Genomic DNA, 21,943 nt, shown 5'->3' on the forward strand with positions numbered 1-21,943 from the left:
CCATTCGGCAATTTCCAGAAGCTCATGGTCTGTGTGAGGCTGAATTCCTAGGGCCTCCTCGGTTCTTTCCAGAAACTCCGCGGTCTCTGGGCTCAGCTTCTGTTCCGCCAGTCCTGGACACGCTCGGCCGTTTCTGGAACCGCTCAGGCGGCTCTAAACTCAGCCGAGCCCTGCCGAGCCCAGCCTCTCTGGGTCACTCGTCCAACCCTATTGCACTCGGCTATTTCCGGAATCGCTCGAGCGTCCCAACTCAGCCAGCCGAGGGCATCGTCGGGATCCCTCACCTGACCCGATTGCGTTCGGTTATTTCCGGAAATAATCGGCTGTCTCCGGTGCGCCCGCTACTCCCCAGTCCCGCGGGAGTACGTTTGGCTTTTTCCGGAAGCATTCGGGCGTCCCCAGGCTCCGCCTTGGCCTTGCTTCGTTCTCCCGGCCCGAATACGCTCGGCCATTTCCGCCGGGGGCGGGCCCGGCCGTTCGGAGCAGCGGCGGCGGCGGCGGCAGCGGCGGCCGCAATCCCGTGGCAGCGGCGACGGCGGCCGCAGTGGAGCCACGGGTCGAGCTCGACTTCGCGTGACGGCGGCCGCAGAGGCGGCAGCGGCGGCGGCTGCGGCGACGGCCACAACCAGGTAAGTCTGCTGGTCGGCATGGAAGGCGGGGCTGGGGGTGCGCGCAAATGAGGGCCGCCAAGACCGAGTATGGTTCGGTGGGACCTGGGGAGGCCGCGGAGAGCTGAAGGCCTCGGTCTCTACCTGGCAGCCGTGCAGCCGCCTGGGACGGTGGGGACGGAACGGGGTGCCTTTAGGCTGAGATACGAAGCTGGAGTTGCGGCCCGGAATAGAGGGAGGCCCTGCTGGGAGTGGGGCGTCGAGAAGAAATGAGAGGCGCCCATGCGTTGTGGGGGCATGGTGGGGTGTGAGGGTCTGGGGTCGGCTACATTTCTGGTCCCTGGGCTCGGCTTGCGGGGTCCACGCAGGCCTTGCGTCCAGCTTTCGAGCTCTACCACCCCGCTAGGCCTGGCTCCAACACCCCGCCTCTTGGATTAGGGAGCTCTTGGGTCCCCAGCGTGCTCACCGGGCATGTGCAAACGTGTGCAGGCAAGCGGATCCAGGTGGTTTCTTCGACATCCTCTCTTTGGACCTCAGTTTTCCCACCCGTAGAATGGGGATACAGGGGCCAGGGAGCGGGTAAGTTGGGGCGCTTCAGAACGTGGAGGTTCTGCTCGCTTCTTGGACACCTTCTGATGCTCCTCATGGTGTGTATGTGGGGGCGGGGAGGGGGTAATCCCTTACCCTCTGCCTGGCACTTGAGCCCCTCAGTAGTCTGGTCAGTGGCTAAAACTTCTGGCAAGCAACTTCCTGCTGTTAAGCCTTTGCATGTTAGCAATGCCCCTTCCTGTCTTTAGTGAGGATTCGCCCTCTAGAAAAGCACCCCGCACCTCAACCTCTCAGGAGGCTGAGGTGAACCTGAAGAGCTGAGACCGGGAATGTGTGTGCTTGGCTCTCTCTCCCTGAGACTGGGGGCTTCTGGAGAGTAGTCATCACCCTGCAAACAGCAGCCTTCCGCTTGGCAGCTGTAGTGCCCTTCTGCCATCCACCTGGGGCCAAAGTCCCCTCAGTCTTCCACCAACTCCCTCACGTGCTGAGCACCTACCGTGGAGCCCTGCGCTGAGTTGGCCAGGACCTTTATTCACTCTTCCTCTACAGAGACCAGATCCATTTGTTTGGACTCACCTCTAGGCCTTTGCCTGTGCAGGGGGCCTCTGCTGGGACCTCCTTTCCTAAGCTTTTGTGCCCCTGCTGCCTCTTTCTGTGCTCAGCTCGCCTGACCTCTCCTTAGTACTCCCACAGCACCCTGAGTGTACCCTGTCTCCCTATCCTCTCTGGGTTTAACTGTTTAGCCTTGTGGCTATCATCCTGGGCCTAGAAGTTGAGCAGATGTGGGTTGTTGAGTCCTGGCTTCCTAGCCTGACAAAGACTTTCCTGCCCCAAGCCTCAGTGTCCCCATCTCTAACAGAGCTTGTTTACCAAGCATCTACCTGGGGCAGATGCTCCAAGGGAGAGCTATTATTGCACCTACTTTACAACTAGGGAAACTAAGACCCAGAGAGGGGCTGGCACTGGCCCTAGGTGACCCAGTGAGTCAGGGATTCCAACCCAGGATGTGGGAATGTCTCTGAGTTAGGGGTAGGAGTAGTACAACCTGGCTCATACTACCTTGTCATCTCTCTCTAGGTCAGCGTCCCCTGCCGAGCATGGTGACAGCTTGTGCCCTTGGCTCCCTCGTCTGGCGCAGCCGGAAGAGCCGCCAGCCTTGGGCGCCAATGGCCCCACGCGTGAGAGAGTGAGTGGCCTGGCTGGGCCCTACAGATTGAGGGGGCATACAGCAGCTGAATGACCGGAGATCACACTGCCAACTCCCACCAGTTGACGAATGGTGGACGAAGCAACAAGTGACCCTTGTCAGGGTCGTAGAATAATGGCAGGAAGCAAGGCGTGAGCATCCCCTGTGGTTACCTGTAACTTCTTGGTGGAAATAGAGGTTTCAAGTGCCTCAAGCTGACCCAGCGGAACCTCCTGGCCCCCACTCTGACTGATGGGGCCTCTGGGGCCCTGAGCAGCTGCGTGACCGTTCTGACCCCTCCCCCCAGCCCACCATGGCTGGCGCTGAGGGCTTCCAGTACCGTGCACTGTACCCGTTCCGTCGGGAGCGGCCAGAGGACCTGGAGCTGCTGCCAGGCGACTTGCTGGTGGTGAGCCGGGCGGCCCTGCAGGTCCTGGGTGTGGCCGAGGGCAGCGAGCGCTGCCCACAGAACGTGGGCTGGATGCCTGGCCTCAACGAACGCACACGGCAGCGCGGTGATTTTCCAGGCACCTATGTCGAGTTCCTGGGGCCTGTGGCCCTGTCCAGACCTGGCCCTCGCCCCCGTGGTCCCCGCCCACTGCCCGCCAGGCCCCAAGAGGGGGCCTCCGAGCCAGGTGAGCACCAGTCAGGGGCCCTGTCGGGGGTGTGAGTGGTCTCTTCAGACCCTCAGTTTCCTTTTCTTTCCAGTGAGGCAGTGTTGCCTCTTCCAAGGGAGGAGGAATAAGGACATTTGGTCTATTGACAAAGTGTTGACCACACTGCTGTTAAGGTCAGGATGCAGTTCACACTACTTGGAACACAGGGGTGGACACAGGCCTGGCCCTGCCCTCATGGGCCTTCTGATTCAAGAAGTGACAAGAATGTGATTAGGTGATGACAAAGGCTATGAGGAAGGAGCTGGGAGTGAAGGGCTCCAGGCAGCAAGCCCAAGGCAAAGGCCATGAGGTGGGAATATAATGGGTTCAGGGAACAACTGTGGTCAGGGTGGAGTGAGGAAGGGGAGGCCTACAGGGGCCACCACTTCAGACACATCATGGGATTAATTTTGAAACCAATGGAGAATGTTCAGTAGGATTCAGAGGCTCAATTTAGCTTCATTCTGTGTTTTGCAGACAGGGTCCCTTGAAGCACCCCCTTTGTTACTCTGATTTTACCCAGTTTCCAAAATGAAAAGAGCCTTGACGCCCAGAAAGGGTGGGCTCAGTCATGCAGCATGGTTCGATGTGAGGACCCGGTGCCCTCCCAGACTCGAGGGCACTGAGTATACGTTGAAATTGCAGTATGCTGGGCCGGGGCGTGGGTTCTAGCCAGGGAAACAGTCTCGGGTTGTGGGGAGAAGGCTTATGAGTGCAGAGTGCTGGACATGGTCTGCTCCAACCTCACAGCAGCCCAGGGAGGCCCACGTACAGACAAGGAGGCTGAGGTGCAAGGGGGTTGGACCACTCTTTCAGGCCACCCAGGGAGGGCCAAGGCCCTGGGAGGCACCATGGCCCCGACCAATGGCCTGCCTGGTTTTGTGCCAGAGGGACACTGATGCCCACAGAATCCCACAGCATGGGGCAGAATGGGGGGAGGGAGGGGGGCTGCAAAGCTGGTGGGGTGCTGGCTTGGGCCTTGCAGCATCTGGTGTCTTCAGGGCCTGGCCTGCGTCCTGCCTTGGCCTGGAGGAGTAGGAGGCGGCCCCATCTGGGCTCCCAGCCAGAATCTGCCTCTTCCCTTGGTAACAGCCACCTCCCTCCTCTGCCTGGCCTGAGTCCAGCCTCCACACACACCCCCACTCAGGGGAGCAGCCCCACCCTTCAAATCTCCTAGAACTGGGAGACGTTGGCTGGGCGCTGGCCCTCTCCAGTCCTCAGTTTCCTCATCTGGAAACAAGAAGGCTTGGCCCCTTTGTGCCTTCAGGCCCTGCGCCTCCGAGATCCTGGGAACACCAGAGAGCTCGAGTGGCTGTCTACATTTCCTCCATTCCACCCCACATGGGGCGCTGCGTGTATCACCCCAGTGTCACCTGGGCCTCTGCCTGGCTGTGCACCCACGGGAGGTTGCTCTCTCTCTGAACCTCAGTTCCTCACCCATAAAATGGAGTGATACCTGTTCTGATAGCACCTCCCTCCCCAATTCACAAACTGATCACAGACAAGTTGCAGAGTCGAATTTCAGAACCATGGCTCCCTACCTCCTCTCCTTGTTCCTTCACTGTTGTTCTTTTTTTTTTTTTTTTTGCGGGGGGGTGGCCTTTTCTATGCAGCTGGGCCTTTTTCCAGCTTGAGGCACCACCTGGCCCATCACTCAGAGGCCCCACAGGCCTCAGCTTGCCCCTGCCGTGTGCCAGGGCGTCCCGCCGAGGGCCAGAGCCACACGAAGTGGTGGTAGTGCAGGCAAAGCGTTCACTGTAGCAGGAAACTCGGGGCCTGCAGAAGCTGGGCCAGGGAGGCCCCTGGCACCCCTTGAGAAGGGTTTCGGCATTCTAAAAAGGGGGATCATTTTTTCAAAGCAAAATGACTCAGAAAGTGAAGGAAGGTCATTGGAATGAGGTATTATGACCTGGAGGGGGATATTTTCCTTTTATTCTATCTTAGCCACTTTGTTTTTCCCACTAAGGAAGAGATGATGCCAGTTTCTCAATTGAGGAAACCGAGGCACAGAAAAAGCAGACTCTGTGCCCAAGGTTGCACAACCACCAAGGGCAGAGATTGAAACCTGCTGTGAGTTTCCTGGGGCTGCTGTAACAAACTCCCACAAACCACAGTTCTGGAGGCCAGAGGTCCAATATCAAGTGTCAAAAGGTCTAGGGAAGGATTTTTTCTGCCTCTTCCAGCTTCTTGTGGCTCCAGGCGTCATTGACTTGTGGCCACATTACCTCAATTTTTGTCCCTGTTGTTAACATGGGTTTTCTTCTTATAAAGACACCAGTCATTGCATTTAGGGCCCTAAATCCAATGTGATCTTGTCTCAAAATCCTTCTTTTAATTATATCTGCAAAGACCCTGTTTCCAAATAAGGTCACAGTCACAGGTACCAGGGATTAGGATGTGGACATCATTTTTTGGGGACACTAAGCAACCCACTATGCCTGATCTCTGAGGTTGTGTGACTGATAGCTCAGAAAATTGTTTCCTACTAACTTGGCCTTCTCAGCCCCACCTACAGTGCCCCTGGCTTCCCCAGGATGGTGGTCCAGATGCCAGGCACTTGTCCGATCTGGGCCCTGCCTGAAGATGCCTCAGCTGAGATGCAGCAGGCCAAGAGAGAGACTAGGGTCCTTTCAGGGATCTTACCAACATGCTGTCCCCTCCTACCAGGCCCCACACTCCCTGACCTGCCTGAGCAGTTTTCCCCACCTGATGTGGCTCCTCCTCTCCTGGTGAAGCTTGTGGAGGCCATTGAGCGGACAGGTGAGCCTCTGGCTACAACCCTTGGATTCTGCTTGCTTACCTCTGGTGACGGGCAACTTATCCCCTCACAGAGCTACTGGGCTCACTCTGCATTGGAGGAAGCTGAGCCCAGATGCTCTGGACCTCTGTGTTGTATGGGGAAGGACTAACTCCCAGGGGGAGAACGGACTGTGGATATTGGACTTGCCATTGTACATGCTGTGCCCTCCAGTTCTCTCCTATCCCTCCCCCTGCTCTTATCTCAGAGGTCAGGGCAGCATTTGACACCAGGCCCACCCCTTCTCTTCCTCCCCGCATCCAGGGCTAGACAGCGAATCCCTCTACAGGCCCGAGCTGCCTGCCCTGCGCACAGGTGAGGGGGAGCTTCAATGAGCAGTGGTGGGGTGGGAACTGACTTGGAAAGCCCTGCCAACGCAGCCACCCTGCACCCACAGATTGGTCCCTGAGCGATGTGGAACAGTGGGATGCGGCAACTCTGGCGGATGGCATCAGGGGCTTCTTGCTGGCTCTGCCCTCACCCATCATAACACCGGAGGCCGTGGCCGAGGCTCGCCGGGCCCTGCGGGGTGAGCCAGGCGGGGAACCCTGGGCGGGCAGGGGGCTGGGGTGCACAGGTTCCAGCTCACACTTCCTGGCTGTCTATCCGCAGAGGCCGTGGGACCCATAGGGCCGGTGCTGGAGCCCCCAACGCTACCACTGCACCATGCGCTCACGCTGCGCTTCCTGCTCCAGCATCTTGGTCGCATGGCCAGGCGTGCCTCTGCCCCTGGTCCAGCGGTGCGAGCCCTGGGCACTGCCTTCGGGCCGCTGCTACAGCTGCGCGCTGCACCGCCTTCGCCGCCCCCACTAGGGGGCGCACCTGATGGGTGAGCAGCTGGTACCTAAGGGGATGAGGCTTTAGATGGAAGACGGGGGAGAGGCGTGAGGGTGTGTAGCAGGCAAGATGGGGGTGGCTAGGAAAGATAACAAGGAGTAAACATGGGCTACAAGAAGACCCCACCCCAGCAGGGCTTGGGGCCTAGACCAGAGGGGAGTCACGTGGGTGGTACATGCACCTGCTCTGCTCTCCCCACCCCAGGTGCTGGACACTTGTTCTGTTCTCATATGAGCATATTAAATGCTTCTAGCACATACATAAGTAAAGTTGGCCTCCCACACCTGCCTGTGTCATCCGCCCCTCTTCCCAACTTTCACGTGTACCCCCCAGGTGTACAAGCACATGCAAGACCGTGTGCACACCCATGAGCAGACAGCCCTACCCAGCACTAACCGCACTCCCCTCCCCCAGGACTGAGCTCATCCCGGACTTCCCAGCCTTGCTGGTGGAAAAGTTGCTTCAGGAGCACCTGGAAGAGCAGGAGGTTGCACCCCCAGGTGACCCTCCCTTTGTATTATTATCTTTTCTTGTTGGAGGGCTGCGAGTGCTGGCTCAGGCCCCACCAGCATGAGCAGGCTTGGTTACAGTATGAGCTGACTGCAGCTTGGAGTTAATACCTAATATGTGTTTGTTTTCCTGTCCTTCAGCACTGCCACCTAAACCACCCAAAGCAAAGCCCACCCCCCTAGGGCTGGCCAACGGGGGGAGCCCACTCTCCCTGCAGGATGCTGAGTGGTACTGGGGTGACATCTCCAGGTAGGGTTATGGGGTGGCATCACGTGGTGGGCAGGGCCTGAGGGCAGGGTCTTGGGCAGCCCCAATCCTGGATGTCTCCACAGGGAGGAGGTGAACGAAAAACTCCGGGACACACCTGATGGTACCTTCCTGGTCCGAGATGCCTCCAGCAAGATCCAGGGAGAGTACACTCTTACCCTCAGGTGGGGGCCTGACTGGGATGACTATTGTGACCGTTGCGAGTAGGACTTGTGCGGTACCAGGGCCAGGAGATATGGGTTTCAGGCTGGGGGTCCCGCTGGGCTCTGACACCCTCTCTTACCCACCTCTAGGAAAGGCGGGAACAACAAGCTGATTAAGGTCTTCCACCGCGACGGGCACTATGGCTTCTCAGAGCCACTCACCTTCTGCTCTGTTGTGGACCTCATTGCCCACTACCGCCATGAGTCCCTGGCCCAGTACAACGCCAAACTGGACACGCGGCTCCTCTACCCTGTATCCAAGTACCAGCAGGTCTGGGGCCTAAATGGTGGCTGGGGAGGGCAGCTCCAGGCCTCAGTTTCCGAGGTGGCTTTGCTGATTACACCGGGTGTCCTCAGGACCAGATCGTCAAGGAGGACAGTGTGGAAGCAGTGGGTGCCCAGCTCAAAGTCTACCACCAGCAGTACCAGGACAAGAGCCGCGAGTACGACCAGCTCTACGAGGAGTACACACGCACCTCCCAGGTACCTCAGGCCTGCAACACACAGGGAGACAGAGGCACAGAGAGGCAGTGGTGAGGCCACGGGGACAGACGGCCACTTCCAGGTCACAGAGCAGGAACTTAGCCCTAATGAGTCAGCTGGGGCTTGGCATGGACAAGATGCCTGTCTGGGATCAGTTAGGAACATCATGACCTTGGACATGACTTAGGTCCCCTGAACCTCAGTTTCTCCATTAATAGTTCTGACTTTAGGAGGCCACTGGCAGTTTCTATTAGATGGTACATGGGAAGTGCTTGTTACAGAATCTGCCCCAAGGAGGAACCCCATGAACTGTAGCAACTAGATTTATTATTCATTCTCAGCAGTGCTAACAAGTCCAGGTGTTTATAAGGTGCCCAAAGGAGATCGTAAAGGAGTAGATTTGGGGAGCAGTGGTTTGCAGGTTGAAGAGGAGTTCGTTTGGTGCCCAGGAGCTAGAAGAACGACATGCCTGGTGGATGAAACACCTTGAGCAAAGTCAGCATATCAGAGTTGGGATCTGATAGGAGGGACTTGTGAGGAGTCCCAGTAGGTGCTATGACTCACCCCCTCCTCTAGGAACTGCAGATGAAGCGCACCGCAATTGAGGCCTTCAACGAAACTATCAAGATCTTTGAAGAGCAGGGCCAGACGCAAGAGAAGTGTAGCAAGGAATATCTGGAACGCTTCCGGCGTGAGGGCAATGAGAAAGAGATGCAGAGGTGAGTCCAACTCTTCTGCCCTTCCCTACCCCAACCTATCTGGTGCAGTGCAAGCGAGGAAAGAAAGGAAGTAGAGAGGGCACCCAGGAGTTCCAAGGGGAGGGAAGATCAGTTGAAATAGGCTTTGAAGGATCAATAGGAGTTCACCAGAAAGAGAAATCTCTGAGGCACTCCTTCCCCAGAATCCTGCTGAACTCGGAGCGACTCAAGTCCCGCATTGCTGAAATCCATGAGAGCCGCACGAAGCTGGAACAGGAGCTGCGGGCACAGGCCTTGGACAACCGGGAGATTGACAAGCGCATGAACAGCCTAAAGCCAGACCTCATGCAGCTGCGCAAGATCCGAGACCAGTACCTGGTGTGAGTGCCCTGCGCTCGCCTGCAGCCCCTTCATGAAAACCTTGGCAAGGGCTCCCCTCCCGCCCAGACCTTACGTGCTTATTATGTGCACCTGTTGTATGTTGGGCACTGTTCTGAGCAACCACATACATAATAGCTTATTTTTTCCTCTCCAAGTCCTTTGTAAAGTTTCTTTTCCAGCTAGGGCCCACGGCACTGCCATGCAGCCCCTAGGACTGAGCCTCTGGTGGTGATAAGACCCTGCCAGAGTGGCACGTTCTGTGAGCTCAATAAGTGTTAATAGAAACAGTAAATCCCGGATTTCCAGGCAGAGCCAGCCAGCATCCCCTTCAAGCTGCCCTTGGCCAAGCCAAGGCTGCCCCCTTGTGGCAGCAGTGGCATTGCACCCAAATCCACCCCCATAGGTCAGCGGTTCTTTTCCCGCTAGGCTGGACAGGCCCCCTGTGGGGTGGCCCTGCCAGTGCTGCACAACCCACCTCTCCTCTTCCTCCTAGATGGCTCACCCAGAAAGGCACCCGGCAGAAGAAAATCAACGAATGGTTGGGGATCAAAAATGAGACTGAGGAGTAAGTGACCACCTGGAGGGGGGCAGGGAAGTCTTTCCAGAAAAGGGCTGTTTTTGGTGAGTTTTGCAGAATGAGTAGTTCCCAGGGAGGGAGCATTGTCCAGGCAGCAGGGATGCCTCAGAGGCTGGCAGGTAAGTGACTAGGGCCCCTTTCTGCCTCTCCTACAGCCAGTACGCCCTGATGGAGGACGAGGATGACCTGCCCCACCACGAGGAACGCACCTGGTACGTGGGCAAGATCAACCGCACCCAGGCTGAGGAAATGCTGAGCGGCAAACGAGATGGCACCTTCCTCATCCGTGAGAGCAGCCAGCGGGGCTGCTACGCCTGCTCTGTGGTGTGAGTGCCTGGGGCTGGGGCAGCCCCGTGTTCCTTCCAAGAGCTCTTATTGAGTGCCTACTGTGTGCTAGGCCTTGGGAAGAAAGCTGAGAAGACCCCCATGGGAGAAGGTACTGTTGGGGTCAGGGGGGGAAAGCAGGACAGTGTCCAGCCCGGAGATGGCCAGTTCTGGGCCAGGTCAGGGTCCAGGAATTGGGGGAGCAGCTAGGAGAGCCCATTGCGGGGGGCCCACCTGACCACCTATTTCCCCACACCACAGGGTGGACGGCGACACCAAGCACTGCGTTATCTACCGCACGGCCACCGGCTTGGGCTTTGCAGAGCCCTACAATCTCTATGGGTCCTTAAAGGAGCTGGTGCTGCATTACCAACACACCTCCTTGGTGCAGCACAACGACGCGCTCACTGTCACTTTGGCCCACCCCGTTCGGGCCCCTGGCCCTGGGCCCCCACCCACCACCCGCTGACCCAGACGGAGCAGAACCACCTGCGCCCAGGAAGCTGCGGCGAGGGACTCCATCTTTCTGTGTGTCTCTCTCCTTTGTGAATCTCTATCTTGATCTTTTTTTCTATCTCTTTGCAACTGTTTCTCTCCATCATCTCTCCTCTCTGCCTGTCTCTGCCTCTTGCTTTCTCTGAGTCTCTGTCTCTCCTTAGTATTGTCTCTTTCTATCCTCATCTGTCTTCTCTTCGTCTCTCTTGGATTCTGTCCCTCTAAGTTTCTGTTTGGGGACCTGTCTCCTTTACCCCATGCTCCCTTTCCCCATGGGCTCTGCCCTCCCCATGGCTCTGGCTGCCCCTGCAGGTCTCCAGGGTCCCCAAAGCCCCACCTGCCTGCACCCGCCATGTTTACAGAGGCCCCTGGGCTGCTCAGCCCCAGCCTGGGCGCCCCGATTTTTAAGCCATAGACCTGGGGTCGGCAGGAAGAAACTTCACTGGGTCACTTCCTAGAACCTTGGCTGTGACATTTGGGGCCGGGCAGGACCCGCCCCACAGACTCCAACTTCCCCTCCAAACCCTGAAGTGAAACCTGCCGTGATGGGGCTGCTGCCAAGAAGTCCCCTAGCCCCGGAAAGAAAATTATTAAAAATAACCTTGCAACCTGGCCACACCCAGCCCCGGGCCTCCCAGGAATCAAGGCTGCCGATATCGCTGGGGCAACTGAGATGCATCGCTGCCCACAGCACCTCCACTCGATGCAGTTTCAAGGCTTCTCGATCATGTTGGGTTCTGATTTTATGTTTCCTTGACTGTAAAGCCCATTTTCTCTCCTCTTTCGGGACAAGAACCCCAGTTTTCTATGCTGCCGCAGACCACCTCCTGCCTGCCCGGCTAGGCTGGCAGTTGAGTTTTGTATGGTACGTTAATACTGATATGGATATAAAACATTGAACTCAGTAGACGCTTCTGTTTTCGGCGAGGCTTCTCCATGGCTACTCTATGCTGGGAGCTCTGACATTCACAGGGTCACTCACACAGAAATGGACTTGAGTTTAACTCAGGCTGCCAGTGAGGGCTGACCACTCCCACCCCCTAGTGTAGCTGCTCATGTCTAAAGAAGTTGGGAGACCTGCCCAAGGTCACACACAGGCCAAACCCTGAGTTCTGCCCCCCACCGGGGCCTGCTCAGGGGACCCCAGACCTTAGCCCAGCTCCTTACTGCCTCCCAGGCTGACTCCCCAGGTTTGAGGCCCAGCACTCAGCCACCAGCTATGTATGCCCTCTTTTGTGAACCTTCCTCATTGCCAGGTGGGATCAATAGTCAACAGTCTCTCCCCATGCCACCCAGAGGGGTCTTCCATGTTCTTAATGCCCTCAGGGCTGTCCCCTCCCTGCTGACTCCTCTGACCCTTAAACACCTGTCCCAGGGGACACTGATCTGGATCCCCTGTCTTTAACTTAGTCTCCTGTTCACCATCTCCTACCCATAAGAATTCTGTCCCTTGGCCCTCACCACCCCCAAGACTGGGAGCCTTCTGCCCTTGCCTCCCCTCCCCATATAGCACCTGTCAGGGCCCAACATGCCTGGAGCAGCCGCAGTACTGATCTGGTTTTCTCACTGGGCTCCCCAAGGGACAGGAGCTGCCTTCCTGACCTCAGATCCCCGGGCCTTCCCAGGCACTGTCCCTGCTCTGTGCCCAGTCAGCAGGTACCCCATAACTGCAGCCCAGAGGCTGTCTCCCCTGTAGTGCTCACTCACTGTATGGGTACTCACAGGATAAAGGTGACTTCAGTCCCCTGGCCCCAGCTGGTTGAGCCCAGGAGGCCTCTAGCCAGTGTCTGCACTGTACCACCAGCTGGCTTTCCTTGGGAAAGTTGCCTCCCCTCTCTGATCCTCAGTTTCCTCTTACTAAATGGGGTTAATAGTTGCTACCCGGGCCCTCAATGGAATATCTTTGATCAAATAGGTAAGGTTATGTGTATGAATCTCTCTGGAATTGTAGCAATTATGTTTATTGTTATTTCTATCATCCTGCCCAGCACAGGATGAAAGAACACCTAACTAGCTTCCAAAGCTGTGTTACTTCATCTTGCAGACTTCAGGAAGGAATTGGGTTTTGTGAAGGTCCGAAGGGACGGTGTGGGCAGATTGTCTGGTCCTGGGGACTTCAAGGAAAGCCTGGCTCTCAACCCCACTGTTCTGAGTGTGGATGTGCAGGCTGGGGCTTCCTGACTGGAGGGGGAAACCGGCTATGGCTCTGGGGACTCAGCTATATTCTGGGCCATGTATGACCATTTCCTCCTGTGGAACCTGGTTCTACGTCACACCTAGCATTTGAGGCCCTGCAAAATGTGACTATCTAGGTGCTTCTCCCAATACTCTCAGCCTCCAAGTCTTCATCTGGGCTGTTTTGTATATAGGCACTGCTGTCCTGTGTCAAACCATCCCAGGCTCAGCCTAGCCACACCACCCCACCCCACCCCGACCCTCAGCCTTGGGTAACTCTCCCTCTGCCTCAACCCTCCATGGTGGCTTTATTCCCCAAACCTGGCTCTTAACCCATTTTACAGACTGGGAAACTGAAGCTCCATCACTTGAGGCGCCCATCACAGTCCTGGGGCTAACTGACTGCCGATTTGAGCCCTACACGGTCACCCCCACCCTCTCATCTCATGGACATAGTACAGGCTCCGGGTAATTACTGCTCCAACCCGGGTTTCTCTTCCCCGCATGGAGCACGCTAGGGGCCAGGATGCACCTCCCTTCCAGAGCCTGAGACGGTGGGAAGAAGAAATGCCAGCTTTCCTTTCCTGATTCCCAGCCAGGGCTTGGGGACCAAGAAAAGTGAGCTAGCTTCCTTCGCGTGCTGGCTTCTGCTTTCTGGCCCAGCTGTGGTCAAGCCTGAGTCAGCCCCGCGGGACTGAGCGTCGGGGCTTGAGAGCGGGACAGGGGGCGGGCTGGGGAAGGAAGAGAGGGGGATGGGGTGGGGGGAGGGAGGTGGACCGGGGAAGGGTAGGGAGTGTGGGATGTCCGGAGACCCGCTAGAAGGAAGAGACCAGGCAGGGCGTCGCCCACCGTTAATGTACAGGGTCTCCGGGCTAGGGACTGGGACTGGACCACCCCGGAAGCCCCAGCCAGGCGCACAGGCCCCAGCCTCACATGACTGTGTGGGTGTGCCTGATTGCAAGGGACGGGGTTGAGGGGGGGACCTCAGAGCGGCCGGCCGGATGGCCTCTTGATTGCCCGCCCAGCACCTGGCGGCAGTGGGGGCGGAGGTAGGTTGGAAAGAAAGACCTAGAAAAAGAGGTGTAGACACCCAGAAGTGCCAGTCAGGCCCCGAGGGGCGTTTGCCCCGGGAGGCGGGTCCTACTTGGGGGCAGGGCCACCGCCGGGTTAAAGGCTGCTCCCTCCCTCGGGCGCTCCTCCTGCAGCTGCGCCTGTGCCCGAGCTGTGATGGCCCTGTCTCCACTCCTGCCGTTCCTGCCGGTGCTGTTGCTGCTCCATTTCCCCGCGGCGGCGCCCGTATCACTGCTGGACACACTCCCCGATGGGTCGGCCCCCTGCAAGGTAGGAACGGTGACGCGGCCGGTGGGCCAGCGGGGACCGGCACCCAAGTCGAGCAGGCGGCTCCTTCCCTTCGCCAGACCTGGCCCGAGCAGCTCAAGGTCTGGAGGGGACGCGCCCCGTCGGTGCGGAAAATCCCCCTATTTAATTTCCGGCACTGTGGCCACACTCTCAGAGTCCTTTCACTTTTACATCTCAGGCTGAGACTCTGGGCGATCTCTGTCCAGTCCCCGCCCGTCCCGCCCTGCCCGAGGGTGCATTGAGCACCTACTGTGTACATCTGTGGCGGTAATCTGGGTCCCCTCTTGGAGGCCACAGGAAGCCCAGACAAGCCTGCTCATGGCACCTGCTCTCAGGTGCTGTCTACTGGGTGCACTTCGACCAGGGAAGAGCTTGAGTGTTTCTTCTGCGGAGCAAACGCATGTCCTGGAGGTTGAGCAACTTGCTGACACCTGGGTGCCTGCCACCCCTTAGCTAAAGTAGGAAGTCAGCACTTATAAGGCGCTACATCCGCAGTGGGCACGTGAGCCCCTTGAGGGGAAGAGGACTCAGGGCAAGTGTAGGGCCAAGGATCTGGGCATGAAGTGGCAACAAATGAGCAGGCATTAATCTCCTGTGTTACGCACCTCAAAGAAGGCAGGACTGAGGTCAGAGACCAGAAATGTGCTTGCCTGAGTCCTAACTGTAGACAGTCCCACCACAAGCCAAAGTTTTCACCTCACCTGGAAGAAACCAAGAGCTATGCACGAGTTAAGTGTCTACTGTTTGCAAGTCCATCATATCCATTTTGCAGACAGATTCAGGGACTCAATAAAGCCTTAAAGTCAGGAGTGAGAAGGAGCACTTAGTATTTATGGCTCCCTTTCTTCAAGAGAACCAAGCAGGCCTGCCCTCACGTTATACTACTTCCTCCCGAGCAGGCCGGCGACCTTTGCCCGCAGGTGCTCCTCAGAGAACCCTCTCCGCCACTTGTCAATGTGACCCTCTACTATGAGGCGCTGTGCCCAGGCTGCCGGGGCTTCCTGGTTCGAGAGCTCTTCCCAACATGGCTGATGGTCCTGGAGATCCTCAATGTCACTCTGGTGCCCTATGGAAATGCCCAGGTACATGAGCGCCAGGGAAACCATGAGCATCTGGCCAGGGTTGGAAGGTACCCTGCCGGCCCGCCAGCATTCACCCCATTGTCTTGCAGGAACGGAATGTCAGTGGCAAATGGGAGTTCACGTGCCAGCACGGGGAGGAGGAGTGCAAGCTTAACAAGGTGGAGGTGAGCAGTCCCTAGAGTGCCTCATGGGGGCACAGAGGCCAAGGAGGCTGCAAGTGGTAATGAAGGTGAACTCCAGGCTCAGAGGAGATTGGGACTAGCTCTGTACTCTGCCCATGTGCCTCCATTTATAATGCTTTCATTCACAACTTCATTAGTAGATGCCTGTGATTATTCTCAGAGTGGTATTGGGGTGCTCTGAGCCCCCCTCATATCCTTGCCTGTCCACTTCCCACCCCCAGGCCTGCCTGTTGGACCAGCTGGAGAAGAACAGAGCCTTCCTGACCATTGTCTGCTTAGAGGAAATGGAGGACATGGAGAACAATCTGAAGCCAGTGAGTGACACATTTCTCACTTGGCCCAGGTTGGGGGACCCTGGCTTTCCCTGCACCCAGACAGACCCAGGTTCAAGTCCTGGCCCCAACTGCCACTCCTCTGTATATCCCCAGGAAAATACTCTTCCCTCTCAAAGGCTCAATCTCTGAATCAAGGGAAGGAGGATCTTCTTGGGGCATGGGTAAATCAGAGAGGGTTTTCTCTAAGAGGAGCCTCTGAGCTGGGCTCAGATGAACAGGAATGTGCAGGGACACAGATGATCTTCCCCTGGGGTATGGGGATGACAGGACAGCCCCACCTACCGCCCTGGAGGATTATGATAAAGAACTCCCAAAGGAGTGACTCACCTGCCCTGATCATTTATTCATTCATCAAACATTCAGGCCACCCAGGAGACCACACCCTGAGACACCCCCAGCCCTGCACATCCATAGTGGGGCTAAGGGAGTGCAGAGGAGGAGGAAGCCCTCAGGAGATGCTGAGGAAGCTGGAAGATAGGTGTTCCTGGTGGAGGGAACAGCACAGATGGAAGCTCTGAGGAAAATGTAGGGGTCAGGGTCTGTGGGTCTGGTCGTAGGGGAGGCAAGAGCAGCCTGAGCCCCTGCCTCAGGGGCCTCTGCTCAGGCATGTATATGTACTTGCCGTTTACAAGCACCGTTACATCACTGTGGACCCCAACTGTCCCCTGTTGCCAGTGAGGAATCAGAGAGCTGGCTTGTGGGCCAGTGAGGGGACTGTTAGGCAAATAACAGGGTGGAGGCTGAGGCTCACCAGCCCACCTCTGCCCTCAGTGCCTGCAGATCTATGCCCCAAAGGTGTCCCCTGACACCATTATGGACTGCGCAATGGGGGACCGTGGCATGCAGCTCTTGCACATGAACGCCCAGCTAACAGATGCTCTACAGCCACCCCACCAGTATGTGCCTTGGGTCGTCGTCAATGGGGTAAGAACTCTGGTAGCCCTCAGCTTGACCCCTAAACACGGACCGGCATAATGGATGTGCCCACTAGTCTGGGAGGAAGAAGGCAGGGGCCACGCTCAGAGCCATTTGCAGCCCCTTCTGGACTGGGCAGGGGTTGGTCAGGGCAGGTGGCACTTGTGATCCCCTGTCTTGCTTCGTGCAGAAACCCTTGGAAGATATGAGCCAGCTCCTATCCATCGTGTGCCAATTGTACCAGGTAAGGTGGACGGGCAACAGTGGGATTTAGCAAATGGGAGTAAGGTCTCCTTTCAGGACCCCAACTCATGGCCATCTCCTCTAGGGTGAGAAGCCAGATGTCTGCCCATTCATGACCAGATCCCACAGGGACGTCTGCCTCAAGGGATAGCTGTTGCACTCGGAGGGAGCTGATGAAGGTTGAGCTCCATTTTTCTGATCGACTCAGTGGCTTGTCATCCAGATAACTTACACATTCCATTCCATGAAGCCCAGACTCAATATTTTGCCCCAGTATCAAGAATCTTGTCCCACTGAGAATGGTGCTATGTTAGAAACAGTTTAATAAACACTTCTGGATGTTGTAACAACATCTCTCCATCCCCGACCCCCAGCCCTTGGCAACCGCTGTTCTGTTTCTGATTTTGACTTTTTTAGATTCCACATGTAAGTGAGATCATACAGTATTTGTCCTGACTTAGTTCACTCAGCATAATGTTCTCCAGTTTCCTCCACATTGTCACAAATACCAGGATTTCCTTCTCTCTCTCTCTCTGTTTTTTTATGGACAAATAATGTGTTGTCCCTTTTGTTAAAAAGAATCTCAAAGGCCTTCTTTGGCAGGTCTTACTGGGTTTGCCCTGATAATTTACACAGGTACAGTAGGCATTCAGTTTGCTTTGCAGGAAGTTTATGTAAGAAATCTCAGATGGGACTCTATCAACAGAAAACCTCTATCAACAGAAATGACTCATAAATACAGAGAACAAACTGATAATTGCTAGATGGGAGAGGGTTTGGGAGGGCTGAGTGGAAAAGGTGAAGGGATTAGAATTCATAGTTACAAAATAGTCAGGGATGTAAAGTACAGCATAGAGAATGCAGTCAATAATATTGTAATAACAACGTTTGGTGCCAGGTAGGTACTAGACTTATCAGGGGATCACTTCTAAATTATATAAATGTCGAACCACTTAGCTATACATCTGAAACTAATATAAAACAATGTTGACTGTCAACTGCAATTGAAAAAGAAAATAAAAGAAAGAAAAGAAAAGCTTCTATCATTGGCTAACTCTAGGTGAGAAACTCCACGAGTATCTGCCTCTTAGTGAATTCTTCCCTTTTTGCTATCCCCAAAATATTTTAAGGGTCTTAAACCAACCTGAACCAACCTATAAGACTGACCCTGCAAGCCAGGTGTGAGTGAGCCAGTTTTCCTGTGAGGACTTTGTAAACATTGGTTCTCAAAAGTGAAACTTGGTTTCTTGAATGTGGTTGTCTACAAAGTTTACCTGATTATCCTATGAATCATAATTTAACTATTTTCCTCTTTTAACCATGCTGGAAGTTTCTCACCAACATGCAGTAAAATTTAAAGTCTGGAATAACAGGCCGAGGTACTTGATAGCAACAGGAAGTGCTGAAGTAATTTTCCCAAAAAAGTTAAAACCATGATTCTCATACAGATGTAAAAATGAGCATGTGTTAAAAATTATTAACTCATTAATGAGGAGAACTGGTTAGGTGTTACCACTTCAAAGGGGATCCAAAGAAGAGACAAATCAGGAATATTAAACATGCAAAGTAAGGCAAAAATAATTGGGGGGAGTGTCTCTCCACCTGACAGTTTATTTGCATGTCTGTAGGCAAAAATTATTTTTCATTGTTACCAGATATAACTACAGAGCTTAGAAAAAGTTCCCATATAATCAGAATCAAAAAACCTTGAAGCATCCAGTAATACAAGGCGATTTAATGGTTTAGTTATTAAAGGCGGAAGTCTTTGTCGCAACTACTCTTTGTAGTGAATGAGTAAACAATACAGAAAAAAATGGGCATGGTTGTGTTCCAATAAAGTTTTATTTGTGCTGGCTGGAAAATTACTGCTTGGCTATCGCCCATGGGAACATAGGCTATCACCCATAGGAACATAACATTCTAACAATAAGCTTTCTGCTTCTGTACCCCCGCTTGCACACCCGACCTGTGGGTTGACAGTAAATAGAAGAAAAATAGACAGAATGAAGAATAGGGTTTAGAGCTTAAAAACACTGTACCTCTACATTTCAGGGCTGCTAAATTTGGGGTCTGCGTGCTCATGGCAGACCCAGCTGGCTGAATAAAGAGTGCATTTCCTATAACTCACTGAGTTCTTGTGGTCTGTGTGTCTTTCGGGGGCTGGCGGCTACAACATTTGGAGGCCCCAGCAAGATCTCAAGGAGTGGCCCTGAGATCTAAGACTGGCCTCTGAAGCAGTTGCTGTCCCTGTTACGGATTCAAAGGGATCAACCTGAGATGTTCCAGGGCCCTTGAATGCCATGACGTGGTCAATACAATGGTCAAGGACGCAACCTTCAGGACACACTCTTTGTTCCTGGTCCTGACGGCAATCTGGAATCTCCAAGGCCTCAACATTTGAATAAAAGGTATCTTTCTGTTTCTGTTGACCAGTCATTGAGGGTCCGTGGAGAGCCTGGACACAGTCGTATCTCCCGGACCATGGGCAGGCTACGGGATGCCGCCTCCTGTGCCCTGTTGGCAGATTCTGTTTATTGTCTCTGGTCTTGTCTAGATTGTAGGTGGCGGACTTCTCTGGGTCCACCTATACCCCAGTAATAGTTCTCGTCTTAGTGTCTGTTTTGTGTTTTCTGCACAAGTGATGGGGGGAGGCCCAAGTTCACAGAAGACACCCTTGGGTTGTCTCCTGCAACATTTCAAAGAAGGGTTTGTAGAGGAAGCTGTCTATGGCATGAAGTTTTCTCTAAGGACATTGTGTGAAGTTGAGTGGCTGTCTTTTGGTGTAAACTGGCCTCTGGAGGGTTCCTTTGACAAGGGTTTGGTGAAGAATGTTTGGAAGATTGTTACGGGAGACCCAAGACGTCCCGATCAGTTTCCCTACATCAATCAATGATTAAACCTTGTTCAAAACCCCCCTCCTTGCCTCCACTGGTGTGCCCTTTCTCTAGGGGTGTGACTTTTAGTTGTGGGTACCCCGAAACATGCAGCAACTGAATCTCCAAGACAGCCCAGTCCCTCAGTCCTCCAATCTCGACCGGAGGACAGTGACCTTCCCCCATCCTATAATCCAGGACAACAGAGGCCCAATAGCACTGCCTCACCTCCTCAGACGCGGGCAGGTAACCCCTATGGGCCTCCTGCTCCCACTGCGGGCGGGGCGCCAGTTGATACCACCACCCTGGCCATTCTCCCCTTGCAAGAAGCATCACCCCAGGGGCATTACACAGACAGGCCCTTTATGGTTTACATGCCTTTCTTGACTAGTGACCTGTACAATTAGAAGGCACAAAAACCGTCTTTCTCTGAGAAACCCCAAGCATTAATGGGACTCTTAGAAAGTGTCTTTTAGACTCATTGCCCCACCTGGGACGAGTGCCAAAAGCTTTTAATTATCCCCTTGAGCTCAGAAGAACGCAGATGGCAGATGCATTCGGACTGAAACACAAAAGATTGCTGCGGGAGGAAGGAAAATTGAGGAAGGAAAGTTGAGGAAACAGGAACAGATTGAGGAGGAATTTCCCTTCACCCGCCCAGACTGGGGCCACAATTCTCAGGCAGGGAGAACAGCATTAGATCAGTACCACCAGATTCTAATTGGAGGAATTAGGATGGCTGCTCGCCAGCCAACTAACCTTTCTAAGGTAACTGAAGTGATACCGGGAGGGACCTCAGGAATCCCCTGGAGCATTTCTTGAACCAGGCGTACTGGGTATACACCCCCATTGATCCTGAGGCCCCTGAGAACTAGCAGGCAATTAATATAGCCTTTGCTACTCAGGCAGCCCCTGATATGTGGTGTAAATTGCAAAAAATTAGAAGGTTTTTCAGGGATGAACCTGTCCCAACTTGTTGAGATAGCCCAGAAAGTGTTCAACACCAGGGAGGCTCCAAATGACCCCAAACGTATGGCTAAAATCCAAAGCTACCGTCAACAACTCAGCCAATCTGTTGCCAGACCCAGACCCCAGACCCCCGTTCATGACTGCACAGATTTCACTGACGCTGTGTGTTCCTCGCGGCCAGACCTCAAAGACTCCCCTCCCTCTGCCTGAGGCCGATGAAGTTTCTGTTCACGGATGGGAGCAGCTTCATGCAGGAAGGAAGGAGGTACGCTGGGGCAGCAGTCATAACTCTAACTAGCACCATCTGGTCACAAGCTCTTCCCCATAGGACTTCTGCTCAAAAGGCAGAACTCATTGCCCTCACTGAGGCACTAAGATAGGAAAAGGATAAGGCAGTCACAATATACACAGACAGCCGATATGCCTTTGCCACTGCACATGTATATGGAGCCGTCTACAAGGAAAGAGGGCTTCTGACTTCAGCTGGGAAAGACATCAAGAAAAAGGAGATCTTAGCCTTACTTGAAGTCATATAGATGCCTAAGGCTGTGGCTATTGTTCTTTGTAAAAGGGCATCAAAAAGGGAATAGTCCTGAGGCCGAGGTAAACCGAATAGCTGATGCAGAGGCAAGAACAGTGGCCACAAGGCCAGTGGGGCCCCCACCACATCTACTGACTGTTGTCCCTTACCCAGAACTACTTCCATCTCCGACCTATACAGCAGAAGAAGACATATATTTTCAAGACAAAGGAGCCACTAGGAACCAACAAGGGTGGTGGACGACCCCAGATGGAAAAATCGGGCTCTCACGGGCGCTTGGAAAGACTCTTCTCCACCAACTACACCAGACCACACACCTAGGGTGAACTAAGATGCTCCAAGCTTTAGACCCCTACTTTCACTTGTTAGAAGGGAGAAGAACCACAGAAGAGATTGCCTCATGATGCCCGGCTTGTGCCCAAGTTAATCCAAAGAAGGGGAAGATAGAAGAACCTAAGCATAGGGAAAGAGAAACTTATCTGGGGGGCCACTGGGAAGTAAATTTCACTGAGGTAACCCCGACTGTGGGGGGCTACAAATATTTACTTGTTTTTATAGACACCTTTTCAAGATGGGTAGAGGCCTTCTCTACCAGGAAAGAGACTGCCTTAGTAGTTACTAAGAAACTGCTATAAGAAATCCTCCCTCGATTTGGTCTCCCTGGAACTTTACAGTCGGATAATGGGCCAGCCTTTGTA

The 21,943-nt window shown here is 54.5% G+C and overlaps 2 protein-coding genes across 4 annotated transcripts; both read left to right on the top strand.

Annotated features, from left to right (window-relative positions):
- The first annotated feature begins 471 nt into the window (after positions 1-471).
- On the top strand, positions 472-11,476 carry PIK3R2 (phosphoinositide-3-kinase regulatory subunit 2). 3 transcript variants are annotated; one of them, XM_016166557.2, is made up of 16 exons: positions 472-629; positions 2,235-2,978; positions 5,667-5,759; positions 6,061-6,111; positions 6,194-6,325; positions 6,409-6,625; positions 6,967-7,133; positions 7,284-7,392; positions 7,476-7,574; positions 7,704-7,884; positions 7,971-8,096; positions 8,673-8,815; positions 8,998-9,174; positions 9,669-9,740; positions 9,908-10,078; positions 10,338-11,476. In XM_016166557.2, the coding sequence occupies exons 2-16, from the start codon at positions 2,657-2,659 to the stop codon at positions 10,543-10,545; spliced, it is 2,268 nt and encodes a 755-aa protein (XP_016022043.2). In that variant the 5' UTR covers positions 472-629; positions 2,235-2,656; the 3' UTR covers positions 10,546-11,476. The 3 variants fall into 3 exon arrangements, with proteins under 3 accessions (XP_016022043.2, XP_016022064.2, XP_016022054.2); XM_016166578.2 differs by having other exon boundaries at positions 7,048-7,133; XM_016166568.2 differs by lacking the exon at positions 472-629 and adding an exon at positions 941-1,187.
- Positions 11,477-13,833: 2,357 nt separating this feature from the next.
- On the top strand, positions 13,834-17,235 carry IFI30 (IFI30 lysosomal thiol reductase). Its single transcript, XM_016166588.2, has 7 exons — positions 13,834-14,087; positions 15,005-15,187; positions 15,277-15,351; positions 15,591-15,683; positions 16,476-16,628; positions 16,810-16,863; positions 16,948-17,235. The coding sequence occupies exons 1-7, from the start codon at positions 13,974-13,976 to the stop codon at positions 17,011-17,013; spliced, it is 738 nt and encodes a 245-aa protein (XP_016022074.2). The 5' UTR covers positions 13,834-13,973; the 3' UTR covers positions 17,014-17,235.
- Positions 17,236-21,943: the final 4,708 nt, after the last annotated feature.

Source organism: Rousettus aegyptiacus, unplaced genomic scaffold (assembly GCF_014176215.1).
Source record: "Rousettus aegyptiacus isolate mRouAeg1 unplaced genomic scaffold, mRouAeg1.p scaffold_m13_p_16, whole genome shotgun sequence".
NCBI classification, from domain to species: domain Eukaryota; kingdom Metazoa; phylum Chordata; class Mammalia; order Chiroptera; family Pteropodidae; genus Rousettus; species Rousettus aegyptiacus.

Bases quoted from the DNA above. Each gene is read 5' to 3' on its own strand.
- IFI30 (XM_016166588.2), top strand. From the start codon at position 13,974: ATGGCCCTGTCTCCACTCCTGCCGTTCCTGCCGGTGCTGTTGCTGCTC. The intron at 14,088-15,004 runs GTAGGAACGGTG...CCTCCCGAGCAG, and splicing joins ATGGGTCGGCCCCCTGCAAG to GCCGGCGACCTTTGCCCGCA. The intron at 15,188-15,276 runs GTACATGAGCGC...ATTGTCTTGCAG, and splicing joins TGCCCTATGGAAATGCCCAG to GAACGGAATGTCAGTGGCAA.
- PIK3R2 (XM_016166557.2), top strand. From the start codon at position 2,657: ATGGCTGGCGCTGAGGGCTTCCAGTACCGTGCACTGTACCCGTTCCGT. The intron at 6,326-6,408 runs GTGAGCCAGGCG...GTCTATCCGCAG, and splicing joins GGCTCGCCGGGCCCTGCGGG to AGGCCGTGGGACCCATAGGG. The intron at 9,741-9,907 runs GTAAGTGACCAC...CCTCTCCTACAG, and splicing joins ATCAAAAATGAGACTGAGGA to CCAGTACGCCCTGATGGAGG.